At 46.2% G+C, this 25,050-nt stretch overlaps 2 protein-coding genes across 5 annotated transcripts in view; one reads left to right on the forward strand and one right to left on the reverse strand.

Moving 5' to 3' along the window:
• Positions 1–1,648: 1,648 nt before the first annotated feature.
• COX6A2 (cytochrome c oxidase subunit 6A2) lies at positions 1,649–2,361 on the forward strand. The gene is made up of 3 exons (XM_060629104.3): positions 1,649–1,782; positions 1,972–2,108; positions 2,227–2,361. The coding sequence occupies exons 1-3, from the start codon at positions 1,710–1,712 to the stop codon at positions 2,305–2,307; spliced, it is 291 nt and encodes a 96-aa protein (XP_060485087.1). The 5' UTR covers positions 1,649–1,709; the 3' UTR covers positions 2,308–2,361.
• Positions 2,362–3,281: 920 nt separating this feature from the next.
• LOC132677228 (integrin alpha-D-like) overlaps positions 3,282–25,050 on the reverse strand; it is a 165,255-nt gene continuing 143,486 nt past the window's right edge. Inside the window, exons 1-30 of one of the 4 annotated variants that reach the window (XM_078439924.2) lie at positions 24,524–24,653; positions 22,647–22,752; positions 19,930–20,033; positions 19,727–19,797; positions 19,487–19,601; positions 18,004–18,134; positions 17,194–17,339; positions 16,522–16,675; positions 16,275–16,425; positions 16,006–16,079; positions 14,564–14,693; positions 14,307–14,449; positions 14,015–14,155; positions 13,712–13,921; positions 12,880–13,010; positions 12,604–12,761; positions 11,567–11,721; positions 11,177–11,308; positions 10,278–10,351; positions 9,906–10,047; positions 8,267–8,380; positions 8,074–8,153; positions 7,891–7,974; positions 5,533–5,611; positions 5,263–5,370; positions 5,078–5,155; positions 4,761–4,874; positions 4,509–4,610; positions 4,139–4,249; positions 3,282–3,666 (exon numbers count right to left, since the gene is read on the reverse strand). In XM_078439924.2, the coding sequence (XP_078296050.1) occupies positions 3,553–3,666; positions 4,139–4,249; positions 4,509–4,610; positions 4,761–4,874; positions 5,078–5,155; positions 5,263–5,370; positions 5,533–5,611; positions 7,891–7,974; positions 8,074–8,153; positions 8,267–8,380; positions 9,906–10,047; positions 10,278–10,351; positions 11,177–11,308; positions 11,567–11,721; positions 12,604–12,761; positions 12,880–13,010; positions 13,712–13,921; positions 14,015–14,155; positions 14,307–14,449; positions 14,564–14,693; positions 16,006–16,079; positions 16,275–16,425; positions 16,522–16,675; positions 17,194–17,339; positions 18,004–18,134; positions 19,487–19,601; positions 19,727–19,797; positions 19,930–20,033; positions 22,647–22,752; positions 24,524–24,557 (3,486 nt within the window). In that variant the 5' untranslated portion in view covers positions 24,558–24,653 and the 3' untranslated portion in view covers positions 3,282–3,552. Of the gene's footprint in view, positions 3,667–4,138; positions 4,250–4,508; positions 4,611–4,760; positions 4,875–5,077; positions 5,156–5,262; positions 5,371–5,532; positions 5,612–7,890; positions 7,975–8,073; positions 8,154–8,266; positions 8,381–9,905; positions 10,048–10,277; positions 10,352–11,176; positions 11,309–11,566; positions 11,722–12,603; positions 12,762–12,879; positions 13,011–13,711; positions 13,922–14,014; positions 14,156–14,306; positions 14,450–14,563; positions 14,694–16,005; positions 16,080–16,274; positions 16,426–16,521; positions 16,676–17,193; positions 17,340–18,003; positions 18,135–19,486; positions 19,602–19,726; positions 19,798–19,929; positions 20,034–22,646; positions 22,753–24,523; positions 24,654–25,050 lie in introns of those variants that run through there. The other 3 variants (XM_078439925.2, XM_078439926.2, XM_078439927.2) reach the window with 3 other exon arrangements.

Here is a 25,050-nt window from a genome sequence, read left to right on the forward strand (position 1 = left end):
TTAGAAACACTATATACCATTTGAATGTTCAACAAGGTTACTTAGGAAAAAAAAAAGCCTCAGAAAGTTAAGTAGAAGCTAGTGTTCAGTTTCAAACCAACAGGAGGAACAAGTATGGAGCCCCTTCCTAAAAATGTACCTTCTTCATTTTTCTTTTGTAATTCAGATTAGATACAAAAAATCATGTTTTATTTTATATATTACATTCATATTAGGTTCATCACATCAGTCCTGATCCAAGCTGGAGATATCCTGTAGGATTGTAGTTTGGCAAAGGCATTTATATAGGGTTAACCAGTGTAACATCATTCAAGCATTCAATAAATACATATTTTTAGAACAACTACTTCATGCCAGGTTCTGTGCTAGTGCTGAGGACAGAAGAGTGAGCCAGGCAGAAATCAACTCCGCTGTCTTGTATATTTCTAATGACCTGCTTTGATACAGGGCTTACACAGGTCTACCCAGGCTTTCTTTTTCCTCCATGTAATCAGATTTTTCAGCTTGAAATAACATACTTAGCAGTAGATACTTGTCAAGTCTGTGGCTACCTTTTTCTTAATTTTTTAAATGTTTTTATTTATTTTTGAGAGACACAGAGAGACAGAGCACAAGTGGGGGAGGGGCAGAGAGCGTGAAACACAGAATCTGAAGCAGGCTCCAGGCTCTGAGCTGTCAGCACAGAACCCAGTGAGGGCTCAAACTCACAAACTGCAAGATCATGACCTAAGCTGAAGTCGGACGCTTAACTGACTGAGCCACCCGGGCACTGCACCCAGTGTCTTTTGAATACTCTTCCTGTATTTGGGGATTTTCTTCAAGATATAATTCCTGTCTCCTTAAGACAGAATGCAAACTCAATTTCCAAGCCTTTCTTGAAGCTAGGGTACAGGCAATGACCTATTGTCAACTGGGGTCCACATGATTTCTCTGATTGAGAAGACACCAACCCAAGGATGCAAAATTCATGAAAAATCCACTTTCCAGAGGGTGTGAGGGTGGAAGAATCTGTTTTTCCAGGGAAGCATGGGTGAAGTTTTTGGCATCTGGAGTATAGCAGTGCAAATTATGGTGGTGTCTCACTGCAGCTGGCCCACAGAATGGTTTATTTTTGGCTGCACAGATTGTTGGCCTTTCTGGCCATACCAGAGGTACTGTGAGCTACCTAAGATTCTCAATTGCTTATCTTTTAAAAACCAGTTAGAGTGAGTTCTATTCTTTGTAAAATATTGTGACTAATGCATATACTGAGCTACTGTTATGTGCTAGACTCTATGCTGGCATATTCCTATGTTACTTTGATTAAACTTCATAAACTTCATTTAAGGTATAAATTCTTATACATTTTACAGATTAAAAAACTGAGATTCAAAAGGTCACTTTATTCAATCTACAAATACTAAAAACCTGCTGTGTGACACCCACTGGGAATAGAATATTGAAGGAAATAGTTCCCTGCAACTGTAAAAAGAACGGCATATTGTTTTTAAATGTCCCCTTATCAAAATAAGAGGCACCAAATGGCAGATGTCTAGAGAGAAGGACCTCAGGCCAGTAAAGGCCTCATTTTAAATATAGAAACCCCCTAAAAATAGCCACCCATGTTACAGACTCAACAGGTGATTGGCCCAAAAAGAAGGGAGTGGAATCTAGGCTGTGGTGAAGGAGAGTGAAAGGGCAGTTCACTGTTTCCAGCTTCTCTCACCACAATGGCTCTGCCTCTGAGGTCCCTGAGTCGGGGCTTGGCAAGCACAGCAAAGGAAGACCATGGAGGGGCAGGAGGTGAGTGGGGCTGCTGCCTGACCCTGTGGCTTACATACCTGTACCCCTCTCCCACCTGTCTGGCCTTCCGCGGTTCTGAGGACCGCCCCCCACTCCGCCTCCCCCCCACCCACCCTTTAACTGTAACCTTCAGAGGCCCTCCCTTCCCCACCTCTCTCTCATCTCTGCCTTCCCCCCACCCTGCTGTAGCCAGCACTTGGCGCCTCCTGACCTTCGTGCTGGCGCTCCCGAGTGTGGCCCTCTGCACCCTTAACTCCTGGCTCCACGCGGGCCATCGTGAACGCCCCAAGTTCATCCCATACCACCACCTCCGTATCCGCACCAAGGTATGCTGGCCTGAAGCCTTGGCCCCCCAGAGCGGGAGCATGGTTCAGACGGGCAAGGGGTGCTGGGGGACCCCCTGGCCGGGACCTCGCTGACAATCTGCTCTCCGTCTATTCACAGCCCTACTCCTGGGGAGACGGCAACCATACTCTTTTCCACAACCCCCGTGTCAACCCTCTGCCCACCGGCTATGAACAGTGAATGGCCCTGAGGCCCCAGTGGATGCCCCCAGCCCCAATAAAGGTGTGAAAACTGTGTGTCCGCAGGCTCTCTGGGGACCAGGATAGCGGCTGGAGGGGCCTACAAGGAGTTCCACTGGGTGCATGCGCACAGTGCAGTCTGTGGTCTACATGCTCTTCCCAAGGCCATGATTTGGGAGGTGCTCCAGGGAACATCCTTGATGACTAGGTAGGAGATCTCCATCCTCCTTTTCTCTCACCTACTGATAATTAGGGCTATAGCCTGTAAAGGTCTTTCACATAACACTAACCTCACAGTAACTCTGGGAACAAGATATAATTTTGGTTCCCCTTCTCCAGACGAGGAAATGAGATTCTCAGATATTAAAAGACTTAAATAAGGGCCCTCCTCAGAGGTCCCTGGAAACTAAGGGCTGCAGACTCTGAAGTACCACTTGTCTCTTGACATATATTCACAGCTTTTGTGAATTCTGGTTTTTGGAAACAACCCTGATTTCAAACAGAGGAACTACAGCCCTATCTGTGAGTCTTCATGACGTAGTTTTGGATTTGGAATATTTTAGCTATTCTCTATGACCACCCTTAATGAGTCTTCTGTATTAGTTTGGGAAATCATATGCTCCTTTCTGGAAGCCTGGCTCTCCTAGCCTCTGGGGATCTCATTCAAGGGAGAGATCGGTTCAAACAAGTTCAGGGAATTTCACTCACCTCTTAGGACAGTCTGCTCACTTGACATTACCAAAGAGCCTGAAGCCTGTGCTGAAACCCATGAGAAACAGACACATTGAGTTCTTCCTTTGGCTACTCCCCTGATGCTACATATATAGTGCCATTAAAAAAAAGATTATCTCAGGCCTCAATCACCTGAAAAAGTGAGTGAATGTTTTCTAGGCCCACAAGCAGGGTCCCTCAACTCTTCCTAGAATAGCACTCAGGTCCCTAAATTAAAGCTCTTTGATTAAAGAAGAATGTTTTATAAACATCTTTATTTAATATGGCAATTCTTATATATGAAAATTTATGCTGGCATAATGCTTGCTTTTGTAAAAAGTGAGTCATCACTGAAGAACTCTGACAAATATGTTAAAATATAAAAACCTTTCAAATACCTTGAGAAAGTGGCTTAGCACCTGGTAAGTTGCTCAGTCCAGTACATATCTATACAGAAGTTATTCCCATGGAAATAGATTTGTAGGCAAAGTCAAGCCCAGCCAATAGGGGTAGATACAAACAGAAAAGTGAATTATTAGGACAAAGGCAAATTTGAGGCCTCACATTGGACATCTTCCCCACTGAATGTGGCAGTGTCGTCAGGTTTGTTATCCAGCATTTCTTTGTACTGACGTTTGAAGAAGCCAAGCTGTGAGGGGAAGTAAATCAGAAAAGCTGGGTAAGAGGGCAGGGAAGAAAGTTGGGAGTAGGAAGAGGCTGAAGGAGAAGAGAAGTTGTCTTGCATTTCTGTGCCAGAACACTTATGTGAACAACAGCTATTGTGTATTATCTACTGTGTGCCAAGCACAATGGTTATGCATATAACCTATAGTAAAACAGCATAGATTCATAGGCAGGCCTATACACATACCCTGTCCTCGTTTCTGTCTCACTTCAGCTACTTTGTAGATATAGGCATGATTATCATTTCAAAAATGAGAAAACAAGTTCAGAGAAGTAGAGCAAATTGCTTGACATTAAAGAGTGAGCAAGGCAGAGCCAAAATGCACACACAGGCTGGCCTGGCTCCATTGTCTGAGTTCTTTCCACTATACCATCCTTTCTCTGAGAGGGCTTGGGTTGTATGCTGCTGGTGTTGAGAGTGGGATTAAAACACTCACCTTGTAGAGGATGGCTGTGATGAGAGCCAGCAGCAGCAGTCCTCCCAAAGAGCTGCCCACAATGAGGGGAATGGGATCATACACCTCATGCTTATCTAGCATGATCTCCATCTAATTTGGGAATTAGAAAGCATCAGACTTTTTGCTGTCCCAGACTCTTCCCAGGTTTCCCAACCTTTAGCTCTCTCCCCTCCTTCCTTTACTCCAAGGGGTGACATACAGAAAAACTCATGGGCGTAAGGACAACCCTCCTGCTGAGAGACCTTCATCCTTCCTCCCTCCAGGCTTGTGAGTCTCCCATAAGGCACCACAGATTTTGCATTAGGAGCCCTCTTACCAGCCTGGCCACTGCCTACCACACAGTCACTACCTGAGCACTCAAGAATGCCTCTTGTCCTGGAAGCTGGGAATACATGGACCTGTTGAACGTGATTTCAGCCACACTTACAATCAATACCTTCTTCTGCAATGTCTACAAAACAGAGGGGGCACAGATGAGGAACTAGCACTGGGAAAGGCACAGAGTTCAAGAAATGTCCTGGCTGGAGGATGGACACAGACGTCATCTGGTGGCACCTGAATCCTGGGGGAAAGGGGGGGCTCTCCTGTTGGGCCTACACACCTGGCTGACCCAGTCAAAGCTGAGGTTGCCCTTCAGGATGAATTCAACTTCCTCCTGGATGCCAAAGGAGGGCAGGTCACAGCGGAACCTCAGGCAATCAGCAATGGAGCAGTTCTAGGGACAGGAGGGGAATGAAGTTGAAGAGGGTCTTAGTTTAGGCAAGAACGACAGCAGAAAATAAACTCTGTCAGGCTTGGGGTCGAGAACAGATGAACAATTATAGGACATATGTATACATCTGCAACCCAGCAAGTGCATTTCCCTATATACCCCAATATACAGCTGGTCCTGCAATGGGAATCCAGGGTCTTTCTCACCAGTACAAGACTCCCTGGAATCTGGGTCAGGAATTCAGGATGCTGGGGAGGTTCCCTCTCTGACACACAGGGGAGACTCTAGTGAGAGAGAGAAAATAGCCACAAAATGATCAACATTTCACTGGTAAGACGGTGTGGGGCACTGTGGGTCAGACTCCGGAGCATTAGGAAAGGCAAGCAGGCACCTGTGAAGGGGCCACAACAGCCACATCCCACACAGCCACACCATTCAGCAGGATAGGAACCCAGAAATGAATGCTGATGGCCAGATCTCGCTGACTCAGGTTATTCACCTGCAGAAAATTGAGACAGACGTTATTGTGGTCCTAGAGCATCCCAAATCCTACTCCTTTCCTGGTTCTAGCCCTCAGGTACACTGTCTGTCTCTTTTCCACAAGCTCCAAACATTAGCAGCACCATGGGAGGGAAGATATGGATGCTCCCTGGCTTCTCACACGATAACGATGCTCAGCTTCTTTCTTGCTCTTCTCACCAGAAGTTGAAAAGTTGAAGTACTTGGTAGATTCTTCCTGCCTGGAGAGAGAGGGCTTGTTGGTGAGAAACAGCTACGGAGCCATCCTCACTTTTGCCCCAGTCGTCTTCCAAAGGCTCTGTGGGCCCAGAAGAATGCCCAGAGATATAATTACAGTCCCCGCATGCCTCTGCAGACTCAGCTTCAGCCCTTGTCCCATGACTTTTGCCCCAGTCACCCAGAACTGCTAGGTTGCCCTCTGATACCCTGGCTCTTTCAAGTTCCCATAACTTTGTTCAAGTTCTTTCTTTTGCTTGGAATGTAATTACCACTCCCCTTCTGGAAAATGTCACTTAAAGGCCCAACTTAAACATTACTTATTATAACATTTAAACACTTTCCCACGAGAAGAAGGCATTCACATGGCTTTCTCCTCTAGTAGGTACGTGGTTGGCCTTAGGTAATGCTTGCAGAGGCCACTGCCAGAACAAAAAAGCCTAAGGGGACTCAAGGGAATCTTGGTTGGATCACTCAGGAAAAAATGCAGTGCAAGCCCCTCCAGATGGAAAGAATAAAATAAATGTGGCTATCCTGGGGCAGCTAAGTAAATGTGAAAAAGGATGGTGCATGAACACAAGACCCTGGAGCAGACGTAAATGTCCCAGGCTGCAGGTGGGTTTCCATCCATCTATCCATGCATCCATGGCCTTCTTCAGTAAACATTTACCCTGTGACTGGCTGTGTGCTTGACTCTGGAGATACAACAGTTAACAAGCCATAATCCCTGTCTTTCCAGAGTTATCATCTAAGGTCTCAGTGGAATCAAGCAAACAAGCAACGGGACATGCACATTTCACCAGCAGCTAGTGTACAGAAGCCAGGCCAGCCATACGGAAACTCCACGCCCCCCACCCCAGTTTTCCCACAGATGTGACTGTCAGTTTGATGATTAAGAACACAGGTTTTGGAGCCAAGCCATCTGGGTTCACATTTCAGTCTACCACTTCCTACCCAACTAATTTAAGGCAAGCTACTAAACCTCTCTGGAGCCCTGTAGTTTCTTCCTCTTTAGAATGAGGATGCTAATAATAGCGCCTGTAATAGAGTTGTGAGGCAGTTTGCAGCAATGACATAAATGTTAGGATTTATTTTTTTCCCTCAGTGTGTTTGCCCTCCTCTATGCTCCTGATCCCAAATGTTTCTCTCTGTGCTTCAGTTTTTTCACCTTAAAACTTCAGTTCTAACTCTCTTTTCAAATTTCAGTAAATCACTCAGTTTTCCCAATCCTTGGAGAGGCACAGTAGTATATGGGCATGAGCACAAGCTCTGGAGTCAGACCATCTGAGTGATTCGTGGTGCTATCACTTCCCAGCTGACTGACAGGGGCAAGTTATTTAACCTCTTGATTTCTTTGTTGCTAAAAAAGGGTGGTTAACAATAACTATGTCATAGAGTTATTCGAAGGATTAAAGGAATGTAGATATGTGTCAAGTACATTTAAAATGCCTGTCATATCATAAGTATATATAACTGGAAGCTCTTAAATTACAAGTTTCACTGTTCTCCCATGGTTAGAAGGGGAAATTAGGACACAGAGTTTGGAAGGGCAATGACACACTGTTTGATCAGCACCCCCAACCCAGTTCCCCTAAAATTTCATGTGTCAGCAGCAGCAGCAACAACAGTAGCAAACTCTGTCCCATGGCAATATTATAAGCTTCTGACCAACTCACTAAGCCTCTGGAGTTTGGTGAGGTATTCAGGGCTCTTTGCCCTGCTTCCAGCCTGACCTGCCCCTGCTCCTCCACCCACCTTCAAAACTGAGAGCAACAACCCTGCACTTGCCTCTCCTGTGGCCTGCTGCAGCCTTGGCCTCTTAGAGACTTTCCCAGCAGTTTCTCACACCTCTGCTCTCCTTCTGGTTTGGTGAAAACCTGACCTTTTATTTCCTCTGTGTGGTGACAAACCATATTCCCCACTTCAGAGTGCTAAAAAAGCCTCAATCTTAACCTAGTTAGTTTCACCTCTGCACATTCATATCTAGCGCCAAAACCAGAATTGGCTTCATGTTAAAGGAAGCCTCCATCTTAGAGAAAGAGAGAGGAGTGCACAATGGTGGCAAATGTGCATCCAAATAGTAGGCCAATTCATCAGAGAAGAAGCAAGAACTGTATGGTAGATGGTATTATAGATAAATGTACGGCTGGTCACAAGTATTTCCATGTGAGGAATCAGAGGGGATAGTTTAGATACCCACCCTTTCAAGAGCAGGCTGGGCAGCCATGGGAGGTACTAGGCTTAGAGGAAGGTCAGAGGTCAAGGGAGGGCAGGTATTAAATACCTGCTGATCACCATGTAGACAGCATATTTCACAGGGAGCTCCAGCTGGAAGGTGGTCTTGCTGGATGTAGGCTTATTATTCTCACTGGAGAGAGAGGGGGGGAGCCCAGTTGGGAAGGAATCCAAGAGAGAAACCTCTGACTGGAGCATAAGATGGAAGAGTGAGGGATACACCTGGACTCACCTGCTTACATTGGCCCTCAGAAACAACTTGTCTCCTAGGGTGGCCTTGTAGGAGACATCAAATGTGATTAGGAAGGTGCCCTGAGAGGAAAAGAATGAAAGAATGGGGATAAGGAAAGTCATGGGGGAGTGAGGGAAGAAAATGGGTAAGGACAAAGGAGCAGAGTGATGAGGATTTGGGGGGAAGCATTCACCTTAGTGCCCTCGTGGAAGATGGGATGGTTGATGCTACAGCTGCTGCTCCTCAGGCTCTCATTCCCTGTGGGCGCTGCCTCACATTCCAGTCGCAGTGGGCGCTGGTGTGGTTGCTTCCAGAGGAGGAAAAGAAATTCAAATATGTTACCCATGTGCATATGTGGGCTAGATATATAACAGTGGGGCATTGCAGAACAGTAGGGAAAAGGACAGACTTTTCAAAAAATGGTCTTAGGAAAATCGGCCTATTCAAAACAAAATAAAACAAACAAAAGAGCAAAACACATTGGATCCCTACCTCACTCCATACATTAAAATATTCCAGCTAGATAAAAATTCTTAATGTGAAAAGGCACAATTATAAAGCTTTTAAAAGATAATACAGGGGATTATCTTCATAACCTTGGAGTAGGGAAGCATTTCAGACAAGATCCACACATTAAAAAAAAAAAAAAAAAAAAACGACAAAGGAAAATATTTGATAAAATTCAACCACAATCAAATTAAGACATTTGGCTCATCAAGAGACACTATACAGAGACTGAAAAGACTGGGAACAGGACTGTAAAATATACTTAATACATATAACTGGAAAAGTATTAGTAACAAGAATATTAAAGAGCTCTTAACAACTAGAAAAGTATGGACAACTCAGTAGAAGAATAAGGAAAAGACTTGGACAAGCACTTCCTAAAAGAAGAAATCAAAATGACCAGGAAATGATTACAATTTGCTCAACTTCATTAAATAAATGTAAATTAAAACTTCAAGGAGGTATCAACAGATAGACAAAAATTTTAAAGTCTGACAATGCCAAGTGTTGGAGTGGATGGAAAGCCACAGGTGATGGAAGTGCAAATAGGTGGAAATGGTTTGACTTTACTTATTATAATTGAAAATATGCATACTCAATGATTCAGAAATTCCATAACTGACATACATCTTCCAAATATTATGCATATGTGTACCAAGATACATGCTCAAGAATAGTCATGGCCAATATCAGAGAACAACTCAAACGACCATCAATTGTGAAATGGGTAAATAAGTTGTGGTACAGTCATACAAAGGGATTCCAAATAGCAATAAAAGTGTTTTACAGCCACAAGGAACAACATGGATGAATTTCACAAACATATGTTGAAGAAATGAATAAATATACAAGAGAACATATAACATGTTTCCATTCATATAAATTTCAAATATTGGCAAAAACTCACTGGTTTTATCTAAGAAACGGCAATCACTATTCTTACTGTGATCATCAGTTCCTAATATACTTTAGTGATTACCTTTGGGGAGAGAGTGAGGTTATAAGGAAAGGCACAGGGAGGACATCTGGGGGTGCCAGCAGTGTATTATTTCTTGACCCCATGCTAATTACATAGACATTTCATTAATATTATTCATCATACATAAGCTTTATGCACTTCTCACTCTATCTCCCTTCCTCCCTCCCTCCATCCCTCTCTGACTCTGGAACTCTGTATGTGTGTGTCTGTGTATGTGTGTGTGTGTGTGTGTGTGTGTGTGTGTGTGTGTGTGTTTATATTTCACCAGAGAAGAATTAAAAGAAAACTACTATAACCCAGAGCAGGGAAGAGATCCCAGCAACTGGAGCCCAAGGGAGCTATTTACCTGGGTTCCTAACACTCGTCGATAGGACAGCCCTGCTGGATAGTAGAAGTTGATCACAGTTCCATAAGAATCCTCACCTTCATTCCACAGAGTCACTGTCACATTAAGCTCCAAGGAGCTCCCTACCACCAGGGTCTGCAGGCTGGAGGAGGAAGGACAAAACTGAAAAAGAGGCTCCATTGGAAATGAGTTGGAATTGGATAGGGGGTAGGGGTGGGACTGTGGGAACTCATGAACTATTGGCTGAGAACATTCCGATCAAAATTTCTTTGTTAGAAGGAGAGCCAAAGGGAAACAAAAGTACATCTCATCCTATGAGGATGGGAGACCCAAAAGCTTAAGTGTCTAGAAATGAAAGCAGATAGAGCTCACCCTGAGGAGATGAGACTGACACTCAGGTCTCCTTCACAGAGGTGATCTTGTCCACAGTTCTTCTCAAAGGGGAGCTGCAGCAAAACAGAATATCTCTTCCCATCCATGTCTCAACCTTTCTTCATTCCCCTCATTAGGAGCACTCCTCTTAATAATGAGTAATACTCATTATTGAGTATTACTGAACACCCACTCTGCACACAACAGTGTGCTAGACACTGACAAGAAGTGGGGCAGTGGGGAAGGGGCAGTTAGAATATAAAAGAATGATAAGAACCTTGGTTTCAAGGGGCACAGAATTTAGTTGAGGAGTTAAATCCAACTCACATTGGAACAATTATTCAACAAACACTGTTAAGTAACAATAAGGGGGTGGGTAGGGAGTTAGAAAAACTGGAAACTACAGGTGAATTAGACATGGTTCTTGTACTTATGGAACCCACAATTCTAAAGGACCCACAAAAGTAGATGCAGATTGCTATGATTCCAGTCATGTAACGTTGGTATCACCATGAAGTAATAGGAAGCCAGAGAAGTGATAGATGCTGAATGTGGTTTCCAAAAGAGTGGAAGATAAGACTGGAGCTTTGGGGACTAGAGAAGATCTTTGGGGTGGAGAGAAGGAAATGTTTTCCAAGTAGGAGATACCACATGGAAAAAGGAACAGAAGTAGGAATGAGAAAAGTTGGGAAGGATTTGAAAAATGAGAACCAGAGAGTTTATATTGAGATAAAGTGGGCACCAGCTGGGACATGTGTAAAGGTCTTAGCTAGGCAGGGCCTTGGTAACTGGGTGGAGGCAATTTGGACTTGATGTGGTTGGGAACCAAAATAGGTTTTGAAGCACACAGAGATACAGTGAAAATCAGTACATCCCTGGGATTTCGTCAGAAGACTCACAGAAGCATTGAAGAGGTCCTGTGAGCCCACAGCCAGCACAGGGCGAAGGTTCTCAGATGAGGGGATGGGCTCCCCAGCCAGGGAGAAGTTGAAATGTAGGATGATGGGACTCAACACGTCCTCCACACAGTCCTGAGGGAGAATAGGCTTTCAAAGCCCCACTATCCTTCTCCTTACTTTCCACCACTGGCCCTTCTCAACTGCATCCATTTCCTGCTGTCCAGTCAGAATTTTGTGCAAGCTGTTCAGCCAGGTACTCTGGCCTCAACTTTCCTCTCTCAGGCCCCACTCTCCCCACCCTTTCCACCTCACCCAACAGGCAGCAGAGATGCCAGAGATTATCCTTGGGCTCCTTCTCCCCCCACCTTTCCCAGAACCCAAAGTCCTTACTGGTAAAAGCAGCTTAATGGTTTCACAGTAATCCCCCAGCCCCAGGGTTTTTCTTCGAGACAAAGTCCTGTTCTTGGTCTCATCAAAAATGGCACGAGAAATCAGGCGGCTTGGGTCTAATGCCAGATCGTACCTGACAGAGCTTTGGACATCACCTGGAGGAGAATGGGAAACAGAAGACGAAAAGTCAAAGAGAACCTCTGAAGTTCTATGCTTTTTTTTTATTCGTGCAATAAATATTTGCTGCGCACTTTCTATGGGTCATGAGATGTAACAGGTGCTGGGGATATAGGTAGAGAAGGAGATAGAGAAATATAGCCCCAAGCTCACAGTCTAGGAAAAGAGATGAGCATGTAGGACTTAATGTCACACCACGATCAACTCAACAGTGGGATCCTCAGTTGTACCAAGGAGGGCTTGCTGGACGTCAGAGGTGCCTCCCTGGGTGGGCCTTGTCTGATCTCTGACCTGGAGGATGAGCAGGGGTTGGTGAAGAATGGGGAAGAGAAAATCCCAGACCATGAGAACAGTGGCTAAGACCAGAAGGGAGAGAGATGATGGCACATTTACAAAAAGGGAGAGTGGGATGAGGTGAGTTTGGAAGGGCAGAGAGGAGCAACGTCAGCAAGGACATTGTAGGGAAGGATTTCGGTCTTTCTAAATGCAAGAAGAAAGTGGTTGAAGGGTGTTAAGCAGGAAAGTAAGGAAACTAGATTTGCATTTTAGGAACAATCCCTATAGTTTCTCTATGGGGATAGGGTGGGAGCTGCAAAAAACAGACATGGGAACAGCTCAAAGTATAGGTAGGAAAGGTAGGAGGTGGCTGGGGCCAGTGGGGAGAAATGGGCAGATGTACCCTGGAGATAGAACCTATGGCCCGGGTGTGGGGAGAGGGGGAGAAAAGGGACCCAGGTTTCCAACACTGGCAGCTGGGTGGATGTGGAGGTGGTATTTGGATTCCTGGGCGCATTCTCTCCTGACGATAGGGTGGGAACCTTTATGGGGTAAGGGGCTAGACTCACTAGGAAGAAACTCACCTAAGTGGTCCAGTGAACTTTTGCGGATAGTGAGACAGACTGTGGCATTTCCAGCTTCCAGAGTGGTGGGCACCTCTTCCCAGCACTGGTACACAGCCTTTGCCACCTCTGAGGGCATGAATCTCATAGTCACCCCCACATTCAGCACTGGCTGACTCCTGAGGGTGCAAAGAGGGGCTGAGGACCTGACTCTGACCTTGGGGAGGAGAACAAGGGAGGCGGCAGCTTTTGAACTGGACACACAGAGGGAAAGGGTGGGATGTGGGGAGTTATCACCTGAGCAGCAGCACCTGTCCCCGGGCCCCCACAGCCAGGTCCACTAGTCCATCCTGGGTGAGGTCCTGACCCCCACTCAGCGACTGTCCGAAATACTGGAGTGTGGGAGAGAGCTGGGAGCTTGCAATCCGCTGGCCAAAGAGGGAAAGGAGAAGTGGAAGTCAAGGGAAGGTCATTTGAGAGGTTTGAGAATAAAGATTTGGAAAGGAGAATACAGTGAATGAAAGTAGAACTGAATGGAAAAATTGAAAAGGAGAGATGAACGGGTAGGAATGGAAAGCAAGTGTAGTGAGACCCCAGGGATCTCAGACAGAGAGAGGCAAGCTCCTTTGGTCCAATTCATGTGAGGGTACAGGCTAATGACAAAATTAAAGCATAACAATAGAAATATAATAGGTTAATTTACTCATTACGTGTATATTCCTTCATAAATATTTGATGAACAGAGTACTTAGTACTCCATTGAGTCGTCTTTACAAGAAGCCTATGGAGTTTATCATTTAATGTTTCATAGAGGGGAACTAAGGCTCACAGAGGTTAAATCAGTCACTGCCTAAGGCAACACAGCTGACATGACTGGCCAGGCATTTGACCAGGGCCTGCAATCTCTCACCCACTAAACTGCCCACAACAGATTGGAGTCTGTTTGGAGCCAAAGGACAAAAGAGAGATAATTTGCACTTAGCTGGGCCTGGTGAAGTTCATGGCAATAAACCCCTAAAAGGAGAATAGCTACTACTAAGGTCCATGACAAGAGGCACAGGGACATCAGGCACATCTAAGACATGGGAAAGGAGGTGGAACTGGAAGAGGCTTCAGAGAGGGGCCTCACCTGGCTGTGGGAGGGCCTGATGCCCAGTTCTGAGGTTCCATGAAATAGGTAGACAGCACCCCGGTTTTCTTGCTCTCCTGGGGCACCGATGGCGACGTCTGTCAGTTTATCCCCATTCGCATCCCCCAGCACTGTCAAGGCTGCCCCAAAGCGGCCCCAGGGGTGGCCCTGCTCCCCACAGAGAATGATCTCACACTGCCACCTAGCCCTCTGCAGAACAAAACCAGTGTCATGCCCCAACCCAGACAACCCCTCCACCCCACTCCCAGGCCCCACCCAGCCCAGGTCTCATCAGACACTCACCCCCTGGGGCAAGTGGCACACGGACACCTGGCCCCCCCACGTCAGCTTGTAGTGGTGTGGAGCCCCAATGAGGACAAGGTCAGAGCTACCATCTCTATCCACATCCACAGTACAGAGGGAGGCCCCAAAGTAGGAGCCAATCTGGAGGGCAGAGCGTGAAGTCACCCTGCCTGCCTGCCCCCTGCCACCAGAACCTTACCCCGTGGTCCCCCAAACCCCTTCATCTCCTCCCTCTCCATCCTTGGACACCCTGCCACCCTCATGGTCCACTCTGGATTCCTCTACACCCAACCTGGGTCCCTGCAACTTCAGCCTTTGGCTTCCATTGTCCGGACTCCTGGGTGAAGAGGACAACCTTCCCAGTATGCTGATGGCGGGGAGCCCCCAGGATCAGGCTCTTCACCCCCTTCCAAAAGGCCAGCTCGGTGGAGTAACCTGGGGGGAGGGCAGGCCTCAGCACAAAATCTTCCTCCCCATCCCTTAAGCTCCTGCCCTTTCCAGGCAGCCCATCTCCTCCCGCCTGTGCCCCCAACCACAGCTTTTTCTCACCCAGGTAAGAGTCCCTCATGTCCACGTTCTCTTGAGACACACTGATGAAAGTGGGGCTCATATTTTGGGGGTATAGGAAGGCACCTCCAGACCAGCTGAAGCTCCCCACAGCCCCCAGAACTGGTCCATCCTGGGAGGAAAGGATTCCAGGGCTAAGCAGTTTTGAGTCAAAACAAGGCAGCCTATTCCAAAGCAATGCCTGCTACCGACTCCACTCATTATTTGGAATTCTCTTTTCCTTCCCCAGTCCTGTCCAGCAGCTTCAATCCCTGACTCCTAATGTCTCTCTCAGTCCATCCCCAGTGCCACTGCTCCAGTAAGTCCCAGCTCTTCTCACCCACTGCCCTTTCTGCCTCCTATTGTGTTCTTCTTCTCCGTCCTCCTCAGTGTTAGGTTTCTTCAGACCAAATATATAGCCATCACCCAGCTGGCAACCCAAGATGGCTCCCTGTCACCAAGACCCTGAGGATGGCATCTCAGGTCCTCCCCAGACAAACCTGTGGAGTTGCTCTATGCTTTGAACACACCGAGTGTTTGACCTGGACACCTCTCCTCTCTTTCTGAGACGCAAATCCTCTCTTGGGAAGAGTCATCCTCAAAGCCACCTTCTCTGTGAGGTCTTCCTTGGCTCCCTCGGGGAGTGATAGGTGTTTCCTACTCTGCATACCTTGCTAATAAGCAAGGCAATAGCCTTTCTAAACTTTTGACTATAGATAATTTAGAACATATACAAAAGTAGAAAGAAATGCACAATGAACTCGTAAGTACCCAGGTTCAATGATCAATTCATTACCAACCTCGATTCATTTCTATGTCCCTCCAACTCACCCCCAAAACTCTTTTGAAGAAAATCCCTATGGATATTCTTAACACACATCTACTTTCACATAAGTCATGCTATTTTGTCATTTCTTTGGTCTGCATGATCTGGCCTTTCCCATCTCTCCACCCACTCCTTCCATGCTGCCCCTCACTCACCCTGCTCCAGCTATGCTGTCCCTTTTATCTCTCTAGTGCAGTAACCTTGTTCATGCTTCAGGACCTTTGCACTTGCCTTTTCCTCTCCCTGGAGCAATCTCTCCCCAGATTTTTCCACACCTATCCCTTTCTCATCATTCACCCTCAGTTGTTATTCCTCAGGCCTCCTCTGATCATCTCTCTTGCTCTCTTCTAACACAGAGCATAATCTGAAGATCTTTTGTTTGTGTTTATTGCCTCCTCCCACTGTATGTGTGCTCTTTGTGAGAGCAGGAACCTTGGCTATCCTGTTCTCTGCTGTGCTCCTAGCACCTACATACACTGCCTATATGTCTCTCTCTAAATGGACAGTGACCTTGAGGACAGGATCTCCTTCTTATTTACTTCTGGGTCCCAGGTCCCAGCACAGGGCTGGCCCAGGATTGGTGCCTGAGACCTGTTTATCAAGCATATGCTCCACCTACCATGGTGAGCACTGAACTGAAGCCTTCTTGTGACATCTCATGCTGGAAGGAGCTACTTGTCCTCGACTGGGTTCCTGTGGGAAAACAGGTCACTTAGGCTCTGGGGACCATGAGACCACAAGGACTTAGAAGGAGAAGAATGAGTCTGGGTCTCAGGTTCTGGGGCACAATTTTGGGTGACATGTGAATAGGGATGGACCCTCAGAACTGTAGGGAACAATCGGGTTGGGAACCTTTGGATTCCAAGACCAAGCTCGCCCTGTATTTACCCTCCACTGCAAAGATCTTCTCCTGCAGCTGCTTCTGGATGCTGCTGAGTGCTGCAAAGTTGTCCACCTTGAACACATGATCCTGAGAGGGCACTGAGCCAATGGTGTTCAGCTCCTCCCTGGCAGTGGGTTCCTGGAAAGCATCTCCCACCTGTGGCAGAGAGGCAGCTGAGGAGGAGCCCACCAGCCTTTCTGCATGGGTGAGATGCAGTCTCAGTCTGAGAGAGCCACGAGGAAGAGGACGTACCCCAATGGCATAGCGAATGATGCCAGCTTTCTCTGCCAGGGGCATGACATCACTGTATTCCAGGGGGTCTTTGTATTTCTGCCCATCTGTGATGACAATGAGAATCTTCTTGGCACTTTCACGGGCACCATTCCTACTATGAAACAGTTCTTTCCTGTCAAGGAAGAAAGGGAGTTGGCTCTCCTGAGATGAAACTGATTTTGAAAAGAAATCATTTGCAGCTCTAGAAGGTCATCTGGGGAGACTAGGGAATCCTGGTACCCTCAGACTATGCCATGCATGAGGTGCATATTATCTCATGTAATCTTTACAACCAAGTTGTAAGTTGTCCTCATTTGGCAGTTAACTGAGACTTAAAGTCAGTAACTCCCAGGTTTTCCCAGGTCACCAGCAGGGAGCCAGAATGAGAACTCAGATTATCTGAGCCAAAGCTGCTCGAGTTGGAATCTGGGTCCTGCCAATCCAAGGTCAGGCAAAGAAAAAACACTGCAGAAGAGTCCCATCCTGTATCTGGGAACAGATCCAAGGAGGAACATGCCCCCTACAGCCTCCTTACTTCCCTTTATAGACCCTTTCCCCAGAGCTTCCCATAGTCCTGGAGTTGGGCTGTTCAGACCAGCATGAGGAAGTGGTGTGGCAATGTGTCCACATGAGGTAGAAGGCGGAACTTACACCACTTTCAGGATGCCTGTGGCTGTAAACGTCAGGCCATTCATTTGGACAATTGGATCCACCAGGCTCTGAGGACTTGAGCTGCTCTGGAATTTGGTGAAGGTGAAGTGGATCTCCAAATCATTGGAGTACTGCATCAGTGAGAACTGCAAAGGCCAAGAAAAAGGCCCTGGTGCTCAAGAGTTATTTTTTAATAAACTTTAATTTTGGATTAACTTTGGATTTACAAACAATTTCCATGTTTTTTGAGGCTAAAACTCAGGGGGAAATTGGCCCAAAAAGAAAACTAGAAATCAAAAACAAATAATGTTTCTTTCATACTTTGGCAATACTGCAATATTTGTTAAAATAGGATTTTTAAAAACTTTCATAACGTATAAAATCCACTTGTAGGCTATATTTCCTCACTTCTCAAGAATTCATACACACATGTACACTAATTAGTGAGAAATAAAATAAGAGAAATCATGAGTTGCATGGAAAACACAACAAAGAAATCATTAAGTATTTGGCCAAGGTATCTTCAGTCTAATTTCATATCAAAACTATTTTTGCAATCCTTTCAATGCTTTTTAACAGTAAAAAAACCTTATATTTCCTGCGCCATATAAAGACATATTAAATGCCACAGGGGAATTTCCTCAGGTAAGGGCACAAATCAGCCCTGCACTGAGACCTTAGCCTTATCATGGCACAGGTCCACTGAGTCCACCCCCAACAATGCCAGGTCTCCCCCTAGGTTGGCCTTTCCCAAAGGCAGCCACCACCACATGCCCAGCACTCCCCAGGTCTTGGGGATTCAATCTTCACCAGTGTGTTGGTGCCTTCAAACTGTCCCATCACAGCTATGACAAAGTCCTTCATCTGCTTAAAGTCCCTTTGGTCAATACTTCCAGAGCCATCAATCAGGAAGACAATGTCCATCTCTTGACTTGGACACTCTGTAGAGAAGGAGGAAGGAATCAGAGATGCTAGTGTGGGGCCCAGCTGTCTCTCAGGGCCCAGAAACCCTTCCTGCTCAACAGACTTACGGGGTCATTCTTGGTCTATGAACCAATTATTACCAATTTTCCAACACCCTCCACAGAAAAGGCCCAAATCCATTGCCCAAATATTAAGAAAGAAAACAAAAACACAAAGAAAGAGAGATAGAGACAGAGAGAAAGAGAGAAACAGGGAAACAGACTCTCAACTATAGACAACAAACTGATCCTTTCCAGAAGAGACGTAGGTGGAGGGATGGGTTAAATAGACCATAGAGATTAAGAATCTACTTCCTAGTGCTGAAATGCCACATCCCCTACCCTGGCTGCACAGACATCCAAGGCAGGTCACGGCACCCCCCAAAGTCCTGAACACCCTTCCTCCACTCTCTCTGTCCCCACTGTAGATTCTGCTCTCACAGTTTGGTTGTGAGTTGTTTATGCTGCTATTTTATTTTTCCCTGGCATCATGACTTCTCTGGTCCAAAGCATTGCTCTCAGTCAGCACTTTAAGTGCCCCTAGCTCTTACTTGGAGCCCAGTATCTCTTCTGATACCACAGAGAAGACAGTTTATCTGTATCTTCCTCCTAGTCCAAACACATGGTCCTAGCTAGAATTTCTGTCATAATGGTAATTACATATTATGTGCCAAGCAGAAGTCTAAGCACTTTATATTTATATTAAATCCTTCAATCCTCATAACCACCTCAATTATTAAGACCCAGTTAACCAATGAGGAAATGAAAACCAGGGAATTAGGTCACTTGCCCAAGGACACAGAAGACAGACTTATTCAGAATGACTCTCAGAGAGATGATGTTCAGTGTCCCTGGCACCACTCTCTGTGGAAGACATCAGCAACAAAATTGTGCATCACGTTTTCCATGGCCCTAATGTTTTCTCCCCTTAGAAATTCATCAGTGAGTGATCAGGAATGGCCTCGTACTTGGATCCCTGGATCTATCATCCTCACCACATTTTCACCATCCACCTTTCACCTTTCCTCTGAAAGCCCAAGAAGCATCTCTACACCTGTTGGCAACTGTGAGATCCTCATGCCTCCTGCTGCCAGCACTCTGAGGCTCCCTTCTGCCTCATCCAAAACTTTCCCCCTCGACCAGCTTAGAGAACCTGTTGTAAGCTGCCCTTCTTACGAGGCCAGACCATGTTCCCAGACCTTCTTGGGCTCACTGAGGCCTCTGGGAAGAGGCCATGAGCACAGGAGGCCAAGACCATAGTCTCAGGCTCTGCCCACTCCTCTGTGCCAGTATGTGTATAAAACAGAAATGCTGTCTCTAAAGGGACCTACTTGGCAGGGCAGCAGGCACTGTCCGAATGGTCTGCAGGTGGGAGCCCAACAGGAAGCAAAAGCCTTCTGCATACATATTCTCCCCACAGGCTCTGTGCATGGTTGGGCCGCAGGCCTAGAGGCAGAGACCTGTGTGAGCAAAGGGGCCCCAGAATTCTCCATTTTCTTCTCCCCCAGCCCAAGCCTCCTCTGGCCCCTGATCCCGCCCTTGTGACCCTTCTATGACCCAGAGAAACTCACCAGCAGCCAGGAGCGATTGTTGGAGGCTGCCAGGGACAGGCCCAGGGACATGTTCACGGCCTCTGGTGGTGCTGAGGGCAGATACACATGATCATACTCATGGGCACACCCTCATTTGGGGGGAGAATCAGGACTAGAGGCCAAGGAGAGACATTCTGGTACAGGAGGATTGAGGGCCCCAATTCCCAGGTGGAGTCACTCACTGTGCAGTGATATAGGTTGACATAGGCCAGTGGCAGCTGCACAGTCATACAACCGTCCTGTCCGGTTGACCGCCACCACCTCCAGGGGGGCTCCCACCACGAGTCTGGAGGCACAAGCATGACATATAGTTGTATGAGGGGTAAGGGCACAGGGCGCTTCAAGTGAGGAAGTATCACCATGTAACAAGGAAGTGAGAGTTTGAGAGGGAAGCTCTTGGCATTTGCCACTCATGAGGCTACTCAAAAAGGAGAGCTTCAGTTTAACCCACATGTGCTGAAGGACTATGCTGGACTTTTTGTTTGTGTATGTGTGAGGATACATAAATAAATTTGTATTTATATATACAAATGGTTTGAGTGCTGTTTTTTAACATTAACCAAAAATAAATATATTCAAAAGAAAAACATTTTCCAGCCATGAGTAAGTGCATTTTGTTTCTGGGGTACCATCATTCTGAGCCACCCAAGAAATAGATCACCTCAAGTTACATGGAAAAAAAGAATTTTTTATATTAAATATAATTTATTGTCAAATTGGTTTCCATACAACACCCAGTGCTCAATCCAACAGGTGCCCTGGAAAAAAAATTAAAGGTTATTTATTTTTGAAAGAGAGAGAGCATGAATGAGGTGGGGAGGGGCAGAGGGGAGGGGAGACAGAATCCCAAGCATGTTCCGTGCTGTCAGCACAAAGCTGAATGTGTCGCTCTAAGCCACAAACTGTGAGATCATCTCCTTAGCCAAACTCGGATGCTTAGCTGACTGAGTCAGCCAGGCACCCCTACATGGAAAAATTTTAAGCCATAAGGTATCAAAACAAAAATATTGTTCTGTAATTAATTGGATAATTTAAATATAACATAAGCAATTTGAGTTGGACAACTTAAAGCAAAAGCATCAGACTCCATATCAATATCTACAGTCATATAAGTGCAAAAATTTATTTACAAAACCTTTTGAGAGGAGAGAATTTTTTAATTTTAAAAAAATGTTATGTCTGCCAACAATCTCTCCACTCAGATGAGAAAACTAGACAAATATTTGTGTGTTTTTAACTAATTAGCCAGGCAAACCACATTAGGTTAGCATTTAAATCTTCCTTCTAGAAAGCTATTCCTTTATGGAAAACTGAAATCCTTGTGGGTCTAACACTTGCTGATGAAAACCTAAATAGATGGTTAGAGATGTAGCAGTTTGGGACCTGCTGGCATAAATGGATGAGCAAACTTTTCATCTACATGTTTTTCTTTACCCTATCTATTCCTGATTCATAGGCTTAGTCTTTTCAGTGTTTGGGTTGTGTTTCAACAGACAACAGGAAAAACAATAACTTTGTAGCAATCAGCATGTCATCCAATCTATATATTTACTTTTTTGTAAATACTGGTGAACAGCAGTCAATCAATAGTTTATAGATGTGTGTGTGTGTGTGTGTGTGTGTGTGTGTGTGTGTGTAACTGATGGTGATGGAAGTGGGACAGTGGCTATCTTTGAATTTGTTGGATTTTGAGTGATCAGAAAAGGCCTAAGGGAATCCAGGGGAGGGGACCTGAGGATGTTTTCTGTACCTGGATCCAGGCGGCAGCTACCTGGGTATACACATATGAAAAATTTATTGAGTTGGACCTTCCAAGATTGGGCACTTCAGTTTTTGCCTTGTATATTTCAAAACAAACAAACAAACCAAAAAAAAACCCCATAACTCTGACATCTGGCATTTTCTTCCATGCCCCAGCCTGACAGCTGGGTGAGGAAGGGGGACGGATGTGCTCTTAGAACTCAGTTTCCTCAATATGCTACTTCTTGGCCAATGAAATCTTCTTGTATTCTCAGGCTCATTGCCAACTTGACCTCCTCTGTGAAGCCTTCCTAGAATTCCCTCCTGGGTTTGATCTCTTCCTTCTTATGCCTCCAGATTTCCGTTACACTTGCATCACATTGGGACTTTAACAACTTGGGTCCCTGCTGCTGGGACCTGAGAATGTGAGTTTCTGGAAGCAGGGTGAGGTACATAATTGACAGTCCCAGTGTGAGATAAAAATGTGGGCCTTTTATTCTGGGAGAAAAAAAGTTTTTTTCCCTTTTTTTTTCCTCCCCATGATCCTCCTCTTTACCTGTCCTGTCTTTACCTGTTTGCTATTTAGTGTTGATTTCCCCAAGGCACAGGGATTTTCCCAGGGCCAGTGCAAACCCCACAGACTGGGAAAACTGTGCACAGCCAACCTTGACCTTGCCTAACTCATACCAGGGGCTGAGGGCAGCAGGGGTCACTGGATAGGTGTGGGGAAGCAGGAAGCTAAGAACCACTCCACAGAAGGCTAGACTGCATGTGAGCCAAAGCTCCAAGCCTCCAGCACATCTCCACTTCCCCATCAATCTTAATGACCACACACAAATGCTAAGATCAATTCTTAATAATTTCAAGAAGAAGACTGCAAAACATTATTACAAGTGCAAGGGTAACTGTACTGGTCACTTACACTGGTCACATGCCATGAGGCGAGACCTGTCTGGAGGAGATTCAAGATCTCCCTCCTGAAGGAGTGTCTTGTCCAGAGTTTGTGACCCTTCCTGGGACCGTGAATAGTTGGTAGTAGTGGTGTCAGTGGTGTCAGACTTTGCCCATGCTGCCCTTCCTCCAGATACCTCCTAATCCATGTTCATCCATTTGCATGAAGGCTGAAGGGGTGAGGGTGGGGAGAGTGGGCAGGGCTTACCTCGATCTGCCAAACTGGGCCACACTCTGTCCAAAGCTAACTCCATCCTCTTGAAAGACCATGGGCTCCTCCACATCCAAGTTGAACCCATAATAAGAAGCAATGACTGAGGAATATGGAGAGGGAAGTGAGGGTGGGAGGAACAGTCAGAGAAGCCTCATCTCCTCTGGATACCTGACTTTTGGGATCTTGATGCCCACCCCAGTCCAGCTCATCTTCCCAGGAGAAGGGTGTTCTTTTGTTTCCTGATTTGCCATCTGTGTGGCTCCTGTCTCTCCCTTCCTCAACAATAATCAAACCACAATACAAAGGGCAACAATCCAGAGAAATGCCCCCTCAAGGATATTTCAAAGGACATGTACAACCTGAAATTGAGCCTGTCACCTCATGGTATGTTAGCTCAAGAATGCCCCTTATGATAATACAATTCATTTCCTAAACTGAGACCTTCTGAGAATGAAAGGGACACCATTAATAATTACATCATGGCCCACCCTAAGGTCCAGATGGGGAAACAGACTTAGAATTTTTTGATTAATTATTTATTATTATGTGTTTCCCATGCCCCCCTTCCTTGGTGCTAGGCTCTAAGACAACAAGGACTGCAACCATCTTGTGTTGGTGCCTGAGGCAGTGCCTGGCCCTTAACAGGTGACTAATTACTTACTATTTGTTGGCTGACCCAGAACTGCACAGGAAGTCCCTGGTAGAGCCAGGATTCCAACCCACTCTCCTGATCCTTCACATTCTCCTCTCTGGTGACTAAGCTCAAAAACCTCAGTGGAAGGTCCCCTACATTTCAAGGGCTTTTCCCACAACTCTCACTCCTAGACAGCAGGTTTCTTCTCCATTTCTACTAGAATTCCCAGCTGTCTCTGGATTGAGGAGTCAACTCCAACCCCAAAGTAGGGAAGCTCTAAGAATATAAACCATTAGGCCAGGATGTGACAGGAAAGGTCCAAACAACTGAATCTTGGGGTTCTGGGAAAAGGTCAGATGTTGAAGGTGCCATAACCCTACCATGGCCACATGCAAGGGAGCTTCACATCCCAAATCTCCTCAAAGGATGATTCTATTTCTGAGTTTGAAAAAAGAACCTATGACCAGACAAGTAGGATGATGCCAAAAGTCTCAGACTGAAATGTCTCAGAGGCCAAGAGGGTGACATCAGTGAGTGAAGTGGGTGGTGTGAGTACCAGGGAATTATGGGCACTTAGAGAATGTGGCCCTTTTAAAGGAGGTAAGCATTACCAGGGTCTAGAATTCAGAGCTCCAGACCTTCCCATGTCTCAAGAGAAGCTGAAAGTCTGGATTTTTGTGTGGAATCTGATTTTTGACTGACACACAAATCATTTCAAATGACACAGAAATGTGATCCTGTTACAGGTTCAATTTCTGGACTATTCTCTTGGCAGTCGTGGAACAACCTACCTGAAATCAAAACCAAGGACCAAGGATGAGATATCCAAAGTTTCCCTTCCCTAGTGACTTCTATGGCCTTCCCCCCTGGGGCTCTGAGGCTGACTCCTGTCAACCATACCACACACACACACACACACACACACACACACACACACCAGGGGCCTGACAGAAGGTGGGGGGAAGCCTTGGGGAATGTGGAGAAGTAGTTTATTCTCCACCCAAAGTTAGCCTATGAGTCCATCTTATCTCATCTTTGCTCAGGTTATGACCCTCCCCTGATTCCAGGCCATTCCTCTTTCCACACCAGACTCTAGACACTAAGGCACTCCCTTGCCTCACCTCCTCCACAGAGCTATATGAGCTGACCACCAGCCCCAGAATGCCCTACCAGATAGAGACCTCTGGTCTGTCTCAGAGACAAGACAGACCTCTTCCAGCTCTGAGGCCCCACTTACCATCTAAGAGGAGCATAATTCCAAAAGCCATCATTGAGCAGCGTATCGAAGGAGAAGTGAAGAGCTGAGCAATAGAGCACTGAAGGATGCTCAGTGTCCTCAGGGAGAATTAAAATAATGACTCAGGCCTTCAAGTAACAGAAGGAGGGGCACAGTGAGGAAGTCTTTGGTTAATCATAGAACAGAGGCAGGGACAGGAGGCCAAAGACACCCTTGGAGAAAATCGCCCATACTCTCCCACTGCCACCACCTCTAGAGATCTGGCTTCCTTGTCCAGGGCCTGGCTTTCCCAGAAGTCCACCCTCCCCCATCCCTTGAGACCCAGTTGATACCCAGGGAATCCTGGGACCCCCCCTGGGGCCCAGAAACCAAAGTGCATATGACTGGGAGGGGTAAAACAGATGGCTGAAGATGCCCCACCACATGGATGTGAGTCTGGAGAAAGGCAGACCTCCCCCTCAGATAGCAGTGTTGGGGATTGAGCACGAGTTAGGCTGTTGTTTAAAAAACCAGACTCGGTGCATCTG

Source organism: Panthera onca, chromosome E3 (genome assembly GCF_046562875.1).
Source record: "Panthera onca isolate mPanOnc1 chromosome E3, mPanOnc1 haplotype 2, whole genome shotgun sequence".
Classification (NCBI taxonomy): Eukaryota; Metazoa; Chordata; class Mammalia; order Carnivora; family Felidae; genus Panthera; species Panthera onca.

Bases quoted from the DNA above. Each gene is read 5' to 3' on its own strand.
- COX6A2 (XM_060629104.3), top strand. From the start codon at position 1,710: ATGGCTCTGCCTCTGAGGTCCCTGAGTCGGGGCTTGGCAAGCACAGCA. The intron at 1,783-1,971 runs GTGAGTGGGGCT...ACCCTGCTGTAG, and splicing joins AGACCATGGAGGGGCAGGAG to CCAGCACTTGGCGCCTCCTG. The intron at 2,109-2,226 runs GTATGCTGGCCT...GTCTATTCACAG, and splicing joins ACCTCCGTATCCGCACCAAG to CCCTACTCCTGGGGAGACGG.